This window comes from Taeniopygia guttata, chromosome 11, assembly GCF_048771995.1.
Source record: "Taeniopygia guttata chromosome 11, bTaeGut7.mat, whole genome shotgun sequence".
Taxonomy (NCBI): domain Eukaryota; kingdom Metazoa; phylum Chordata; class Aves; order Passeriformes; family Estrildidae; genus Taeniopygia; species Taeniopygia guttata.
This window is the reverse complement of record NC_133036.1, coordinates 19,829,750-19,844,166: the sequence shown is the minus strand read 5'-3', so window position 1 is coordinate 19,844,166 and position 14,417 is coordinate 19,829,750. Positions and strand designations below refer to the sequence as shown.

At 45.3% G+C, this 14,417-nt stretch overlaps 1 protein-coding gene and 1 long non-coding RNA gene across 2 annotated transcripts in view; one reads left to right on the top strand and one right to left on the bottom strand.

Annotated features, from left to right (window-relative positions):
- Nucleotides 1–12,885, bottom strand: part of CMTM4 (CKLF like MARVEL transmembrane domain containing 4) — a 35,336-nt gene extending 22,451 nt beyond the window's left edge. The window contains exon 1 of the mRNA XM_002189437.5: nt 12,325–12,885. Coding sequence (XP_002189473.2) covers nt 12,325–12,510 — 186 coding nt within the window. The 5' untranslated portion in view covers nt 12,511–12,885. The remainder of the gene's footprint in view (nt 1–12,324) is intronic.
- Nucleotides 12,886–12,996: 111 nt separating this feature from the next.
- Nucleotides 12,997–14,417, top strand: LOC115496843 (uncharacterized). The gene is made up of 2 exons (XR_003962380.4): nt 12,997–13,391; nt 14,228–14,417. It is a non-coding gene; the product is annotated as an uncharacterized lncRNA (long non-coding RNA).

The following is a 14,417-nucleotide window of genomic DNA, read 5'->3' as shown; positions in this document are numbered from 1 at the left end:
AATGATGCCATTTTGTGCTTTTAGCCCTGAATAAACCCACGAGTGTTCCTGCCCGGGGTGTGCAGCACTGCCCAGACAATTCCTGCACTGAGCCCCAGAGCAGCTCCATGGAGCCACCACAATTTAGGGCCACGGAATTCCTGAGAGAGCCTCTGCCCCGGGATCCAGTGTCCTTGGAGGCAGCCACATCAGCCTCCCACCATTGCTGCACTTCATCTCAACTTTCCTGCACACCCCGCTGGAGAAGGGCCCTTAATGAAGAAATCATCTGCCTCGGGGCTGTGCGAATGGCTCATATTTACATCACTTTCTTGGCAACACAGGCACATCAGACATAAAACATTCTATTTCCCCAAAATGGGGAAAACCTGCTGTTACAGGTACCAACACTGAAAAAGAACTTTTAGGAGGTTACTTATGGTGTATTTTTCCTGTCAGAATATGTTGTGTTGTATTTTTGAGGAAAATAATCAAAGAACTTTGCACTAAAAATAAAAAAAAAAGACAGTTCTGCAATGAAAATAAAGTAAAAAATTAGTTTTCCTGTTTATCTAAAACATTACCACAGAAAGTCTTACTGTGTGGTTAAATGACATAATTACGTATGATTTACAAAAAAACCACAAAATGGTCAGCATTTTTTCTGCCTGAAAAACACCCACAGAATTTTAATAAGAATGTCACACTAGCAAGACATTTTCACATCCAGACTGTTTAAATTAATGGTACAGCAGAATACACATGCACAAAATAGGGAGGAATATATTGCTTTTACAACGTTTAAAGTATCTGAAGACTTTGAACTTTCTGGAATTAAAATCTAGATTTATTGTTCTCATTTCCTTGGCCCGGCAGTCCCAACTTTATGCATGAAATGAAGTGGGTCTCATTCCTTGCAAAGCACATGCACTTCCCACATCTGAAACAGCTGGCACAGATATGAATATTTGGGGTCATATGGCTCAAACACAGTCCTGCTCCTCCAGCAGGAAACCATCTTTTACCTTAAGAAAAAATGACTGATTTCCCGCCTGCTCCGCATCCTCAGGACTCCATGAAAAGAGTTATTAACACTGGTAAGAGGCTGCAAGGGGCCTTAAATCACAAAGGAACATTAAAATTTCCCTGCACATAGAAAATTTAGGAAAACAACACTGATCAGAGAGGGAAGGTTAAGCACCACCAGTGATTCAGCATCCTGGATAAACTGAATTATGCTCTAATGGCACAAATACAATTAAACCAATCAAGAGAAGTTCACCAGGCCTCCCAATTCACCTCTGATCTGGTTTTGCTGGTGATGGTAGGAAAAAAAAGCAGAAAATATGAGTTTCAGATCAGCATTGCACCTCTAGTGTTTTTCATGGAGCTGCAAAGTTTTCATTATTTCTTAATTCACTTTTGGCAGTAATGTGGCAAAACTCCAGTGCATTAAATACTGTGGAATCTTTACTAAATCAGCTGATCTTTTGCCACCTCCAGCAGTTTTCTATAACCCTAAGATTCAGCTACTGCTGACTTCTCCTTCCCAATTTAGGCAAAAGACCAATTCTAAATACAAAACATATTGCTGAGGCCTGAAACATTTTGATGGTGTATTAGGAGAAAGGGTCATATTCAAGAGTGAGGGTAATCAACACTCAAAATCAACAACAGAATATTTTTTTCAAAACATTTATGACATCAAAATGAAGGCTTATTCTAAAAAAAAAGCGAACTGATCTACAGTGAACAGAAGACATTCTCAACTGGCTAAACCAGAAATGCATCAATTTTTAAAGTGAACTTAAACATAGAATCTAGAACAAAAAAAGCTACAGACATGATGTGGTGACTTATTTCCTGCTAACTGCATTAGTACAGTGTTTTGTTATTGCTTGGACACACTTATACAACAAACATTCTTATCTGCTAGATAAATGCAAAACCAATTCCAGTTCAAGTACCATTAAATACACAGTAGGTTTTGACAGATAAAACAAATATAGTTCTTCCAAGGAAAACAAAAACAATGAAACACCCCCCACCCCCCCCCCCAAAAAAAAGGTGTGATTTAGATGTATTTTAGGTTTTATCCAACAAGCAGTTGACCCAACAAATCACTGAACAGCATCTGAAGCCAAGGCACATTGCAAGGACGTTTCTGTTTTAGGCACATGACATTTCCCTATTGAAATCTGAATGAGGTTCAAACAAACCTTCCAGATTAGACAAAAATGAATGTAGTGTGCCACCTGTCCCATAAACAAAAGCCCATCAACAGTTTTTTAGCAACTCCACCCTACAGGAAGGCTCATTTGAAGACCATACTGAGAGCCATGCATTAAACAAAGCCAAAAACAAATATGCAAAATATAACTGGTTTCTCCCACCAATTCCTCTCCACAGGAACCTGTGCCTCCAGTCCCCAGAAACTACAATTCTTGTGTAGCACAAATCAAAATATTTTCATAAGCAACAAGTCCTTCAAGACAATAATTAACAGAATCCCAACACAGAGTCTCACATTTCTAACCTTCCCATTCATATTCTGCATTAATCACTTCATTCCTGAACAACCCAGTGAAATGAACAACTCATAAATGGAAAGGTTAATTTTGTATCTACAGTACATGAATTGTGCCAGTGGCTACAGTGAGTGACATGAAACATAAAAACTAAGGGAGGTAGATGGTTCTTCAGCATATCCTGATATTTGAGGCTCAATTTTCACATTCACTGTCTCGTGCTCATTCTGGCAGTGTCTGCAAACAGAGATTTTAGAGCCATCTCTAATCCCCAAGCCTCACAAGCTGGTCTGTTAAGGATGTCCCTGGTGCCAGACAGGGCAGGTTGCTCAGAGGCAGCTGCAGCTCACCAAGGTCAGGCAGTAAAATTCCTCCAAGAAGCCTCAGTGTGCCCCTGCCTGCAGCAGGGCACAAAGAGGGACAGGCCACCAGCCCAGGGAGCTCTGCACACAAACCACTGCAGTGCTGCCAGACCTCAGAACAGGGCTCCAGGGTGCTGATAAAAACCATAATTAAAGCACTCATACAACAGGGATGGAAATTCTTAAACAGCAGGACTACCCAGCTAGGTTTCTTCAAGTCCAATTTTATCACGATCTGACCAGCATTTGCATATAATGTTCTTCAACAGGACAGGCAAAATTAGGTCAAAGAAACCATCATACATTTCTTTGGTGCCACACTGAATTTTGTATGCATAGAGTCATCTGCATCTTCCTCAGCCACTGCCAGCTGCAAGTAGTGGGGGCAGAAGGGAGCACAAAATATTTTCCCATTAGTCCCATTTGCTGCTATAGTCTTACTCATGCAGGCTTTACCTCAATAGTAACACAGAGTAAAACTGGCTACAGGTAACAAAATGGAGACTAAATCCAGCTTAACTGCTCTGTTACCATGCCTCACTTTCACATACCAAAGCAGGGAAATAAAACCTTCCTTAAATATCCCTGCCAAATCCTGTCGGTCCTACAGAGTAATTTAATAGTATCACAGCAGTCAGCAGTTTTGTATCAGCATTTATGGGCTGTTAGTAACACCTGTGTGGGACACTGGGAGGTACCTCCCAGTACAGCCCCCACTTTTTCCTGCCCAGCCTCCCAGCAAGGCTGCAGGGTCCTCTCCACTCCAGTCCCTGGCACTTTGAGTCAAGCTGTAAAGACACAGAGCTTTTCTTATCTTTGCTATTTAAACAAAATGGGCAGATATAACTGCCCTGTTCTTGTCTTCGGGCTGCGCACACACTTTGCTGGAGTACAGCACATTACTGAGATCCTACTTGCATGATTTTTAAATAAAGTACAAAAAACTCCTGTTGCTTCACTCATGGGAATTCTCTGTTCAGCTGTTAAAAAAAAAAATATTAATACTTCTGAACTGGCTTCATGTTCCCATCCATGTTCACAGGTCACCCTGTGCTGGAAACCTGGTCAAAACAGTATTAAAACACAGTACTGTAAATCTGGTAACAAACGGATAAACTAAGCAATTTATTAGTTTTACGAAGTAAAGGTATAATCATAACATTTATCAAGTATTTGGTCTGCACAGTCTCTACTTTAAGTATCCTGTCTGGCTATTTTAGAAAGTGAAAGTTCCATTACATCATTATCAGAATCTGTCTGTATCCTTTAAAACCCCATTTAATCCCAATTATGAGTAAACATCAAACATCCCACAAATACTAAGACAAGAAAGAAATTTTAATGAGAAAACAAACAAGAACTTAAAGTAGTCCTACAGAACCCATTTAAGTTTTTTGGGTTTGTTTTTGTTTAAAAGAAGCGGTGCAAAATGTCCCTGCAATTTTCCCAAGACCGTAACCCGAAGGCCCCCTTAGATGCCATGCCTTAAAAGGCAAAAAGAGTCCAGACATGCTGGGGAAAGAGAACATTGCAACAGGAGATGCGGCCAGCTGCATGGGAGCCTCTGTGCTGCTGCGGCCGGCTGACACGGGGCTGCAGCATCACCCCCAGAGCGGCACCCCCAGAGCAGCACCCCCAGAGCCCCAATGCCCCTGCCCAGTTGCATCCCGTGCCCCAAAAATGCTGCCAGGTGGCTCCTGCACCGCCCTGCACGCCAGGGCTGCACGACAGCTGCACCACAGCGACGCAAAAGGTTAATTACAGCAGCATCTCAGCCTTAAATATCACCGTGTTTAACAAAATAGATAAAAAGTTTCTAAGTATTAAATGCAACAACTAGTTTCTTTCAGAAGAGCATGTCATCAAACAGCTAATTAATCTATTCGCAGCATTCAAGTGCTGTTTCTACCACAAAAATAATTTCTAGCACGAAAATAATTTCCTGACACAGAAGTCACTACAGATTGTCAAAGACTTGGAGAACTCAAGCATTTAATAATATTCACAACCATGCTCATTGCTTTCTCGCCACAAGTATTTCAGTTTAAAAATGTACAAAAGTACAGAAAAGTCCTAATATGGAAATGGTTGTAGTCAATTCATCAAATAATTTGGGAAAAAACTGCCAGACCTGTTTTGAGCAACCGGCAGATTTGCAGCATTTGAAAATGCCCTGGGATAGCTTCAGTGAAAGTCAGAGCAGAAGCAGCGCCTCGTGCAGCTCAGACACAGCACACAGCATGCTCCTGCTCACTGGCACTGCTGGGCTTTCAGCTCTCCTGAATGAAGGAAACAACCCCAGCCAGGTCAGCTCACCTGGAAACTGAACACTTTGGGAATGTACATACGAGCTAAAGGAAATTTAAAGAGTGCAAGCATCACCACCTGAATATCAAGTTACACATTAACAGAAGTTTACTTGGATGCTGGAACACTTGTCTGGGTAAAAATGCATCATATTCTTCCATAAGCTAAGGGATTACACACCAGAGCCTTAATTACAGTTCATTAGACAGCACAGTCAGGAATCTGATCCTCTGAGTTATAGTTCCCAGTTTAATTTGCACACGGTGAGATTAAAACATCAGAGGATCTCTGCTCACCTGAAGCCCCAGTGCGGACTGTGGTGGCCTCTCACTCTGAGTGAGAGCCACACCAGCTCTGGGACCTCTCTGCCCATGGCCAGCAATATTTCTGACCCATCTTCTCTCTACTGGATGTTCTTACACCTATTCTACAGCATGTGTGGTGTTGCTTCCCCCCTCTAATATTCTGGAGTTGATGGTACAAGTTCCAGGGAAACCTAAACATTACTTCCATGTTTTGGAAGCAACTATGCAAAACATCTGACAATTAGGTGACTTTTCTTTTTAAACAAGAATGTATTTTTAATTGCAGCTCTAATAAGTGGTGACTTTAGCACTACAGAACAAAAGCAGTTGACACATGGGTAAGATGATGCCTTGGAGTGGCTACCTAGAACAGAGGCTGGACAAAGTTAAGAGAATAAAAGTAGGTATTTATTAAAGACCTTCAAAGGGTACACTTTGGGCAGTCAAAAGACTCCAGGAGGGGCCACTCCCAAGATGGACAATGGAGTTTTTCAGAGAATTTTAAGTTTGGTCCATTTATATATTAGGGGTTAATCCTCCAATTACAGCTTCAAGTAATGAAGTCATATTCCCCCAGTTTGCTCCCCTCCAACTCACTTGTGCTTATACTTTTTGGGGCCTGAGGCTGTAGGGTGTCCTTGAATTTCAGGACCAAAACGTGAAGAGAGTTAACTAACACTCTATATGGAGTTTATACACTAATACAGTACAGGATTTGAAAAATATAAAAGCTAAAATCCTAAGGCATCAAGAAGTATCTTCACTGTGCATTTAGGTTTCTTTGTATGCAAGATTTCAGTACAAAATTATTTGCTGAGGTCCTGAAGCAAGAGAGATTTTGGTGAAATGCAACTTCAGGCACAGGATGATGATGGCTACTGGCAAGTGTGCAGGTTGATTTGACAAAACAATGCACTCTCACCAGAATTAATAGATTCCTCCAACAGTGATTATGTTACAAGAAGAACACAACCTCTTAAATTTCTAGTCCTTGTCTTCTTATCTCAAGATGATAATTAAATCACTAGGGAGCCTCATCAACAAAAGATATTACCAGAAACATTACAAGAAGTAAAGGTAGCTTTCCAATTATTAATACCATGATAACTACATTAGTGTAGTGCACTGGTTCATAACGGAGGGAAAAAAAATATTTGGTACAGACATTGTAGGAATTTCTTCTGAAATCAAAATTTAAAAACTATCTACCGTCTTAAGAGGGAAATTATTAACAGGAATTTGGAGTTTACTGGCAGGAAGATAAGACCATGGCCAGATGGTAGTTAAGAGACACCATGAAAGAAACCAAAATCCATTCACCTTTCTGTGGGAAGACAGCCACAATCACTTTTCTTTAGTTGTTCACAGAAACAATAAAAAAAAGCAAAGCTAAACAGAATTATCATATTACTCTTCCACATTAAATGTTAGTATAAAAATATCACAACACAGCAACACAGATCCACAACCTTTAAAAATAAATCTTTTTGAAGAAAAGTCAAGAGTTTCAGAGGCACTGAAGAGACACCTGAAGACTATTTCTAAGCTTATTTGTGCATTACAAATTTGATCCTGTCAATATAACAGTTTTTTCCTAAGATCAAATACCAAAGATCACCAGTATCTGCTGTGATACTCAACGTCTTCTGAACAAGCAGCTACAAATGCCACCAAAAATCAAAGCTCAGCACATGACAAAAAAAAAAATCACAATGATTTCTTACAGCAGCACACATTCATTGTTTGTAGAGTATAAGAGAATAAAAATATGGACAATGCAGTTCATCAGGGTGACTATAAATTGCCAGTGTGATCCTGAGATGAAAGAGGAGAAGTGTCTGTAAAAGTGACGTTGCACAAAGTGGTGGGACCCAGCCCAAAGGGCAGCACTGCTCAGCTGTGGCTGCTGAGAGCCCCTTGTCCAGCACTGTCCAAACCCTTCTGTCCTGCCTCTGCTGAGAGCCCCTTGTCCAGCACTGCCCAAACCCTTCTGTCCTGCCTCCTGCAGCAAACAGGGCTGGCTGAGGGCAGCGTTAGTACAGAACAAAAAGCCATACACTGCTCCAACTACACCCACAGCAAAGAAGAGGAAGGCTTCTATTCCTCCAAAGTGCAGAATAAAGGAAGAGAACTAAACCTCAAGGCGAAACCATCACCTGTGAATAAGAAAGGCAGGTACAGAGCTGGCGGGGACCCGAAGGTCCCTCTGAGTGTCTCCTGCAGTGCTCTGCTCTTCACCAGGAGCACCGAGTGCTTCCCACCAGGACTTATAGCCTGGCTGCTGTGACCTCCTCTGAACATCTCCCCTGTCCTCGATGAACCTCCTGGAACTGCATCAACTCCCCACTGACAGAAACACAAACTTCACAACCAATGCAAAAGCAATCTCCCTTGATTCACACTGATCCACTGGTCCCCTGGTAACTTCCCTGGCTTACAGATGGCAGCTGCCTGCAAATCACCCAGCCCTGCTCCAGCCCCCCATTCCCAGTCGGGAATCACACCCAGAGCACTGCAGGGGCAAAGGAGCAGCAAGTCAGACAGGCCCTCAGGTGTGCTGCATCACACACAGGTGGGAGGTTGGGGGCTCCATTTAATCCTCCCCTCCAGCTGAGATGCTGAGCCCAAGACACAAGAAGGCAGCAATAACTAAGTATGAACACCTGAGAATAGATTTCAACCAGATTCTAATAGTCAGCAATTAGCTTATTCCTTGGAACATAGATGTTATTACTTTTATTTTCAAATATAATTAACAATGAGAATTCTCTATAGTCTTATTACCCATGTAGACATGCATTCCTGGCTTTTGAATTTTGTTTTCTTCATTGCAACCTGACAGCCAAGAGTTTCACTGTAGTCCTGGCCTCAGCAACCCATTTCTGAATCTGGAAATGTATAATGACAGTAAGCCACAAAACAACTTCTTTTCAATGCTCAGCTACTCTCCACCAACGAAGATGGAACTTTTTATTCCAAAAACTGTGAACGTCTGAACTGCTATTCCCACCAGATTTCATTTAGCTCAAACTGCTTCCTCTCCTGGCAATATCAAATGCTACAGACAAGAAGATGAGAGCAAGCATGGAGTGATACTTCCCAGTGCACTCATCAGCATCTCATAGCTCAGAGAACTCCCAAGCAGAAGTATTATCTTCTTTAAAAGGAATCTCTGATGGATTTTTGTAGCATGTGGGACAAACACATGAGGAGAAAAAAGTCTAGAGCTGTCGGAGCCACAAATGCCATCCATCCTCTCAGCCAGCACATGCTCAGGGGTTTCTGCCTCTTGCTGCTCCCTGTCAGCTCTGTGATCACACTGCCCCAGGTAAACCATTCCTAACTGCTGCCAACCTCACGGGAACTGGCCAGGCACAACTCTTCACACCCACTGGCCCAGCTGCTGAAGGTGATATATGTTACTTTAAATCAAGTGCCTACGAAAACCTGGTAGGATTCCCGTGAAAACCAATGGGGTTCCCAGCAGGATCCTGCCTGCTTTTCCTTTCCTTCAAGCCTGTGAACAGCCCACTTGTAGCCACACTCCCAGAAAAACTGAGCAGCAGACAAAGGGCAGCCATGACTGGCCATAGCAATTTCATTAGGAAATATGTCTATGCCCAGCTTTAACAACAGTAAGATCCTTGGAGGCACAGAATTACAATAACCAAGGAAAAATATAAATAATGCATTTTGAAAAGCTGAAAACTAAAATGAAGGGGGGGAGGGGGGGAAGCAGACAGTCTCATCTAAAATGAAACTATTTTCTGCAAAGAGGGGATACCTGCTAACCAGCTCATCTCCTTGGCATGACAGAACGGGTCCCTCCTGACTCCCCATGGTAAACACCTCTTTTCAGCAAGCACATTCTGCAGAAGGAGAGCTTCTCCTTAGGAAATTCAAGGGAATGGGGAGAATGTACTGAAACAAAACAAATCATTTGAAGACATCCATAGCAAAGTTTTCTGGCGATATCCATTTCATCATTGTACAACAGTCTCTGTGGGAAGTATTAAAGTCCTTAAAAGCATGAGAAACAAATTCATGCCAGAAAGAAATGAGAATAAACTCTAAAGAACATTCCTGCTCTGCTCTCCAAGGACAGCCACCTCTCAGTCCTTCCATGAGAAAAGGTACTGCTCCTTTTAATTGCCAGAAGGTCAATGGAGACAACCTCTCCAAAGGAAAAGCATTTCTTTGGTTAGTACACAAATGCACTGGCTTCTCCCTGACTTTAATTTTGAGTTCAAAGTCCCATTGGAACAAAACCAAAAGGCACAAACCAAACATGAAAGCTCCGAGCTACCTTAAGTCCTCTCCCACTTCCCTTCATGTGTTACTTCCCACCTGTCTGGGGACACCTCAGGTGCCAGGAGTCCTGCACACTCTTTTCCTTTGCTGATGTGGCCCAACACTCCCCACCTTCCTGCAAGCAAAGGATACTTTGAAGATACTTTATTAATGAGTTAAAACTATTGTCCTCTCTAGCAGCACTTACATTACTCCATATGCCTACAATGTCATCGTGGTTTCCCTCTTGTAACAACCCCTTTATTTTAATCCATAAAGATAAATCTACAACAAATTAACAGAGCCTTACACCTATTTTAAGTGATGGGGGGGTTTTCCCCATTCCCTGTTCCTTCTGCTTTTGGCAATCAAAAATGGGCATTTGGCAACAGTGCCATCCAAGCCACAAAGAGCAGCAGTTTTCCCTCTCTCAGCACCACAGGGCAGTTTGTGGGAAGCCCTACAACCAAAGATTAGAACAAGCAGCAGCAATGTTTGCCTTGAGCTGATATTTTGCCTGTCAATCATGAATGTATTTTAAGATAAATCCTGATGCTAAATTAAGCACATGCATTGTAAAGTTCCTGCAACATTTTTTTACTATAACACACTCAGAGACTTCTATCCTAACCAATACTTACCTTTTTCCTTTTTGTAATGTTTTTTTGAGTGCCAGGAGTTCCTTCTTGTTTTTAAGACATAAGAGTTCTACACCACAGACTTTGTTACGTTTCAGTTCCTACAGTATTTCTGTAAAGGCATTATTGAATATCGTAACTGAAATAATTATACTTGGCAAATAAGCAACCTAAGTACACAGTGGAATGTGCTCTCTCTCTTTTCCAACACTGCTCAGTTTTCCATTGGTTTGCAAATGTCAGTGGTCTGCTCTTCCATTACCATGAATGAGGAGCTTTTTGAGTACAAGTAACCAGGCTGAGGTGGTACACAGCCTTCCACCCTACACTAGCTAATTTAATTTCTTAACTGCTGCCCCTCTGCATTCATACACTCTGGGAACCACATGCAATGGCTCAGATCATTCTTACGAAAAGGGCACAAAGCATGGCTCAGCTCCTAAGACACTGCTCTGCAAGTATAAATCTCCCCAGTGATGAACTGGGAGCAGCAGTGTCTTTGTCCAGGGACAAGGAAACCTCTCTAACTCCAGCAGAGCGTGGTTTTCCCGCATCGTTCTTTACATGACTTAAAAACTTACGAGGTGTACTCCATGTATCTTTGGGATTTGTTCCAAGTAAGTCAGATTTAATAATAAAGGATTCAGTTACAATCAGTAATCAATCATTTTAATAACAAGTTTTTAACAAGACTTGCCACAGTTATTAGTGTACTGCAGAAAGGATCTACAGTAGGAACTGAAACAACAATCCCGAGGGTGGATTATTTCAGCATATCAGGCAGCACCAACCCAGGATTTCCACCACACAGACAGTTTTTAACAGCTCGAAGACAGGTAGATGTTACACAGTGATGACAGATCCTTTGGCTTCAGTCCTGAACACACACAACGCACACACTGCTGGTCCCTGTTGTTTTACTGGGCTAACATGCTCACTGCTACCACTTACAGAGCACAGATCCTACCCTGCACATAGGAGATGAGATGAAAACAAATCACACTTCCAAATCCTGGATTTTACTGGGCATTCATAAGAAATGAATTCATCACCAGAGTACTCTATAAACTTGTATGCAGCTGAAGCCAGGATACTTCCAATGTGTTTTTCATGAAACCTATTGTGCGAGTCTTGCCTTGTACTAACCAGCAGTGGTTTTAAATGCCGAAGTTATAAATACGAAATATTAAAATGTTTCTGGCATCACACTTCTCAAAGAACTTGTTTAAGTTGTTTAAGTTACAAGAATTTGCAGCATCCTGTAAAAAATTGCTTTAAAATCTATTTCAAGGTGATTGCCATTCTCATAAAACACAACTTTTCCTAATATCCTGAAAAACACATTTGTTGATTTGAAAAATGTATCACAGTGACTTGGAAAGCAGATCAGATGAAGGCAAACATCACCACTAGCACCACAGAAACTGCTGAAATGTTTTCGTGTTTCACTGCTGGGGTGGTCTAAGCCTTGCACGGGCTCCATCAAACTGAACCAGCTCAGGTGTCCAAAGTACACGAAGGAACCCAGCTCACGTTTAATTTCACAGCACAAAACCTCACGTTTGGTGTTCGGGGTTTTTTTAAGGGTTTCTTTCTTTTTACTCGGCGCACTTAGGAGAATTCAGCGCGCTAAGGGCAAGGCGGCGAGCGCGGTCTCCGCGGGCCCCCCGCGCTCGGCACCGGGCGGGTCCCGGGGGACGCCGGAGCCCCGCCGGGAGCGGGGTCAGCGGTGCCGGTGCCGGTGCCGGTGCCGGTGTCGGTGCCGGTGTCGGTGCCGGCCCGCCGCGCTGTCCCGGCCCGCCGCGGGCACACGGCCCGAGCGGAGCGCGCCCCGCGGCCCCGCCAGCGCCGCACGGCCCGGCCGGGCCCGCCCCGTTCCCGCCGGCCGCGGCCCCGCTCCCGCCGCCCTACTCACCACCTCGGCCAGCTTCAGCCTGCCGAACGTGCCCCGCAGGTAGTCCAGGTCGCAGCGCAGGCCGCCCAGCCCGCGGCGCTGGCTGACGGGCTCGGTGGTGGGCTGGTAGGGGCTGCTGGCCGCCGAGATCATGGAGGCGCTGGACGCCTCGCCGTCGAAGCCTTCCAGGTCATCGCCGTTCCTCATGGTGCCGGTGCCGCCGGGGGGTGGCCGCGGGCTCCGAGCCGAGCGCCGAGCTCAGCTATGGCAGCGAGGGCTGCATGGCCGCTCCGCGCCCGCCTCAGGCGCAGCGGTTCTGGGAGCGCCCGGGCAGCATCGCGCGGAGCGGAGAGGCGCGGAGCGGAGCGCTGCCCCGGCGCGGAGCGGAAAGGCGCGCAGGGTGCGCGGAGCGGAGCCGCGCTGCCCCGGTGCGGAGCCGTGCCCCGGCCGGGGGCGCGCAGCCCTGAGCGCCGCAGCCCGCCCCACCGCTCGGGGCGCGCTCCCGGCTCCGCTGTCCCGGTTCTGGTCCCGGTCCCGGTCCCGGTCCCGGCAGAGCTGCCCAGCTCCTAGCGGCGCCGCCGCAGCCGCTCCTCCCCCGGCGCGGAGCGGAAAGGGCGGGCAGGACCCGCCCCGGAGGGCGCGCAGCCGGGCGGTGCCTGCGCCGCGCCCGCCCCGCGCCGGGGGCCGCGCACCTGCCCCGGGCGCCGCGCCCGGCCCGGCCCAGCCCAGCCCAGCCCAGCCCGGCCCGGGCTGCTGCTGCCGCTGCTGCCGCTGCCGCCGCTGCCGCTGCCGCTCGGCTCTCTGCAGCCGCTGCCGGCACCGAGGCGCTCACGGCCCCGGCTCGGCCCTCGCGGGCCCGCTCAGAGCAGGCTCGGGGCCCCGGCTCACGGCCGAGCCCCGGCGCTGACACCGCGCCCGAACGGCTCCGGCCGCGGAATCCTCCGCACCTTCTTCCAGGAGTGTCTTTCGAAGCAGTGACGTTTTCCAAGGTAGCCTTGACTGGCTCTGAACCAGGCTTTGGGGGTACTTTTCCTTTTGCTATGTCACGATAAATAAGGACAAATTGCAACATAACCTGGCACATCCAGGTGAGTGTAATGCAGCTAAACTATTTATTTTAACACAGCCGTACTGCTGTGTACCACGGCGAAGTTCAAGTGTTCCGTGCTGCATCCTGTCATCTGCCATGGTTATCAGCCAAGCTCTGATAGACCCGTGCTCCGGTTCTTGTCACTGATAGTCTACACTGTCACCTGTTACACGTTACAGGACTTTTAACACATTAACAATTCTAGTATCTTCCCCTGGCCTCCAAGAGTTTGACTGATACAGTTCTTATGTTTTCCATGAACACTGTGGATTATCCACCTGGGGATTTCCTCTCCAGTTACCTGTGTGTTCTACTTCATGTCTCCCTTTCAGTTCCCTTGAAATTCCTTTGATCCTTCTTTTCATAGGTTCTGCCCTGTACACGTGATTTTTAATTGCAAGATATTTTTCTTCTTTCGTTTGGCCTCTGAATAAATATCTCCAAAGCAGGAGGGGCAAGGAGAGAGAACCAGGGAAAGAGGGACTGACTGTGTGAAGTCCTTCTGCAGCTTCTCTGCTACACCCTGTGTAGCAGGGTGAGGCTGATATTCTCAGGCAAGGTGAAGACTTGGGAGATGTGTAAAAGAAAGTCATTGCCCTTTGGTGAAGGGTGAGCAGCAGGGGAAGAAAAAAATGAGAAAACATGAGCAAAGCATGGAGAAAGACGGTAAATCTTGCTTGGGTCATATGAACCTAGCCTAACAATAGGAAATCACATAAGGAGAAAATCCCACTGTGGCACAGGGCTGGACTAATGGGTGTTTACAGTCTATTATTTCAGTTCTTGTATAACTCTGGGGAAATCAGAACTCTCACAAAGGTCTTTTTCTTGCAGGAAGCATCACGAGTATGTGGTTGTCATTTAGGAGAGTGTCTCTGGATTGTAACTGAAGGCTCCAGAGCTGTTTCAGGAACACAGGTTATGCACATTTACCTGCAGAGACATTTAACCTTGATTTTGAAGGACTGCTGTTGCAGTTCTGGAAAACTGTCCTGAGCAAAACAATAAAAACATTTCTGAAACA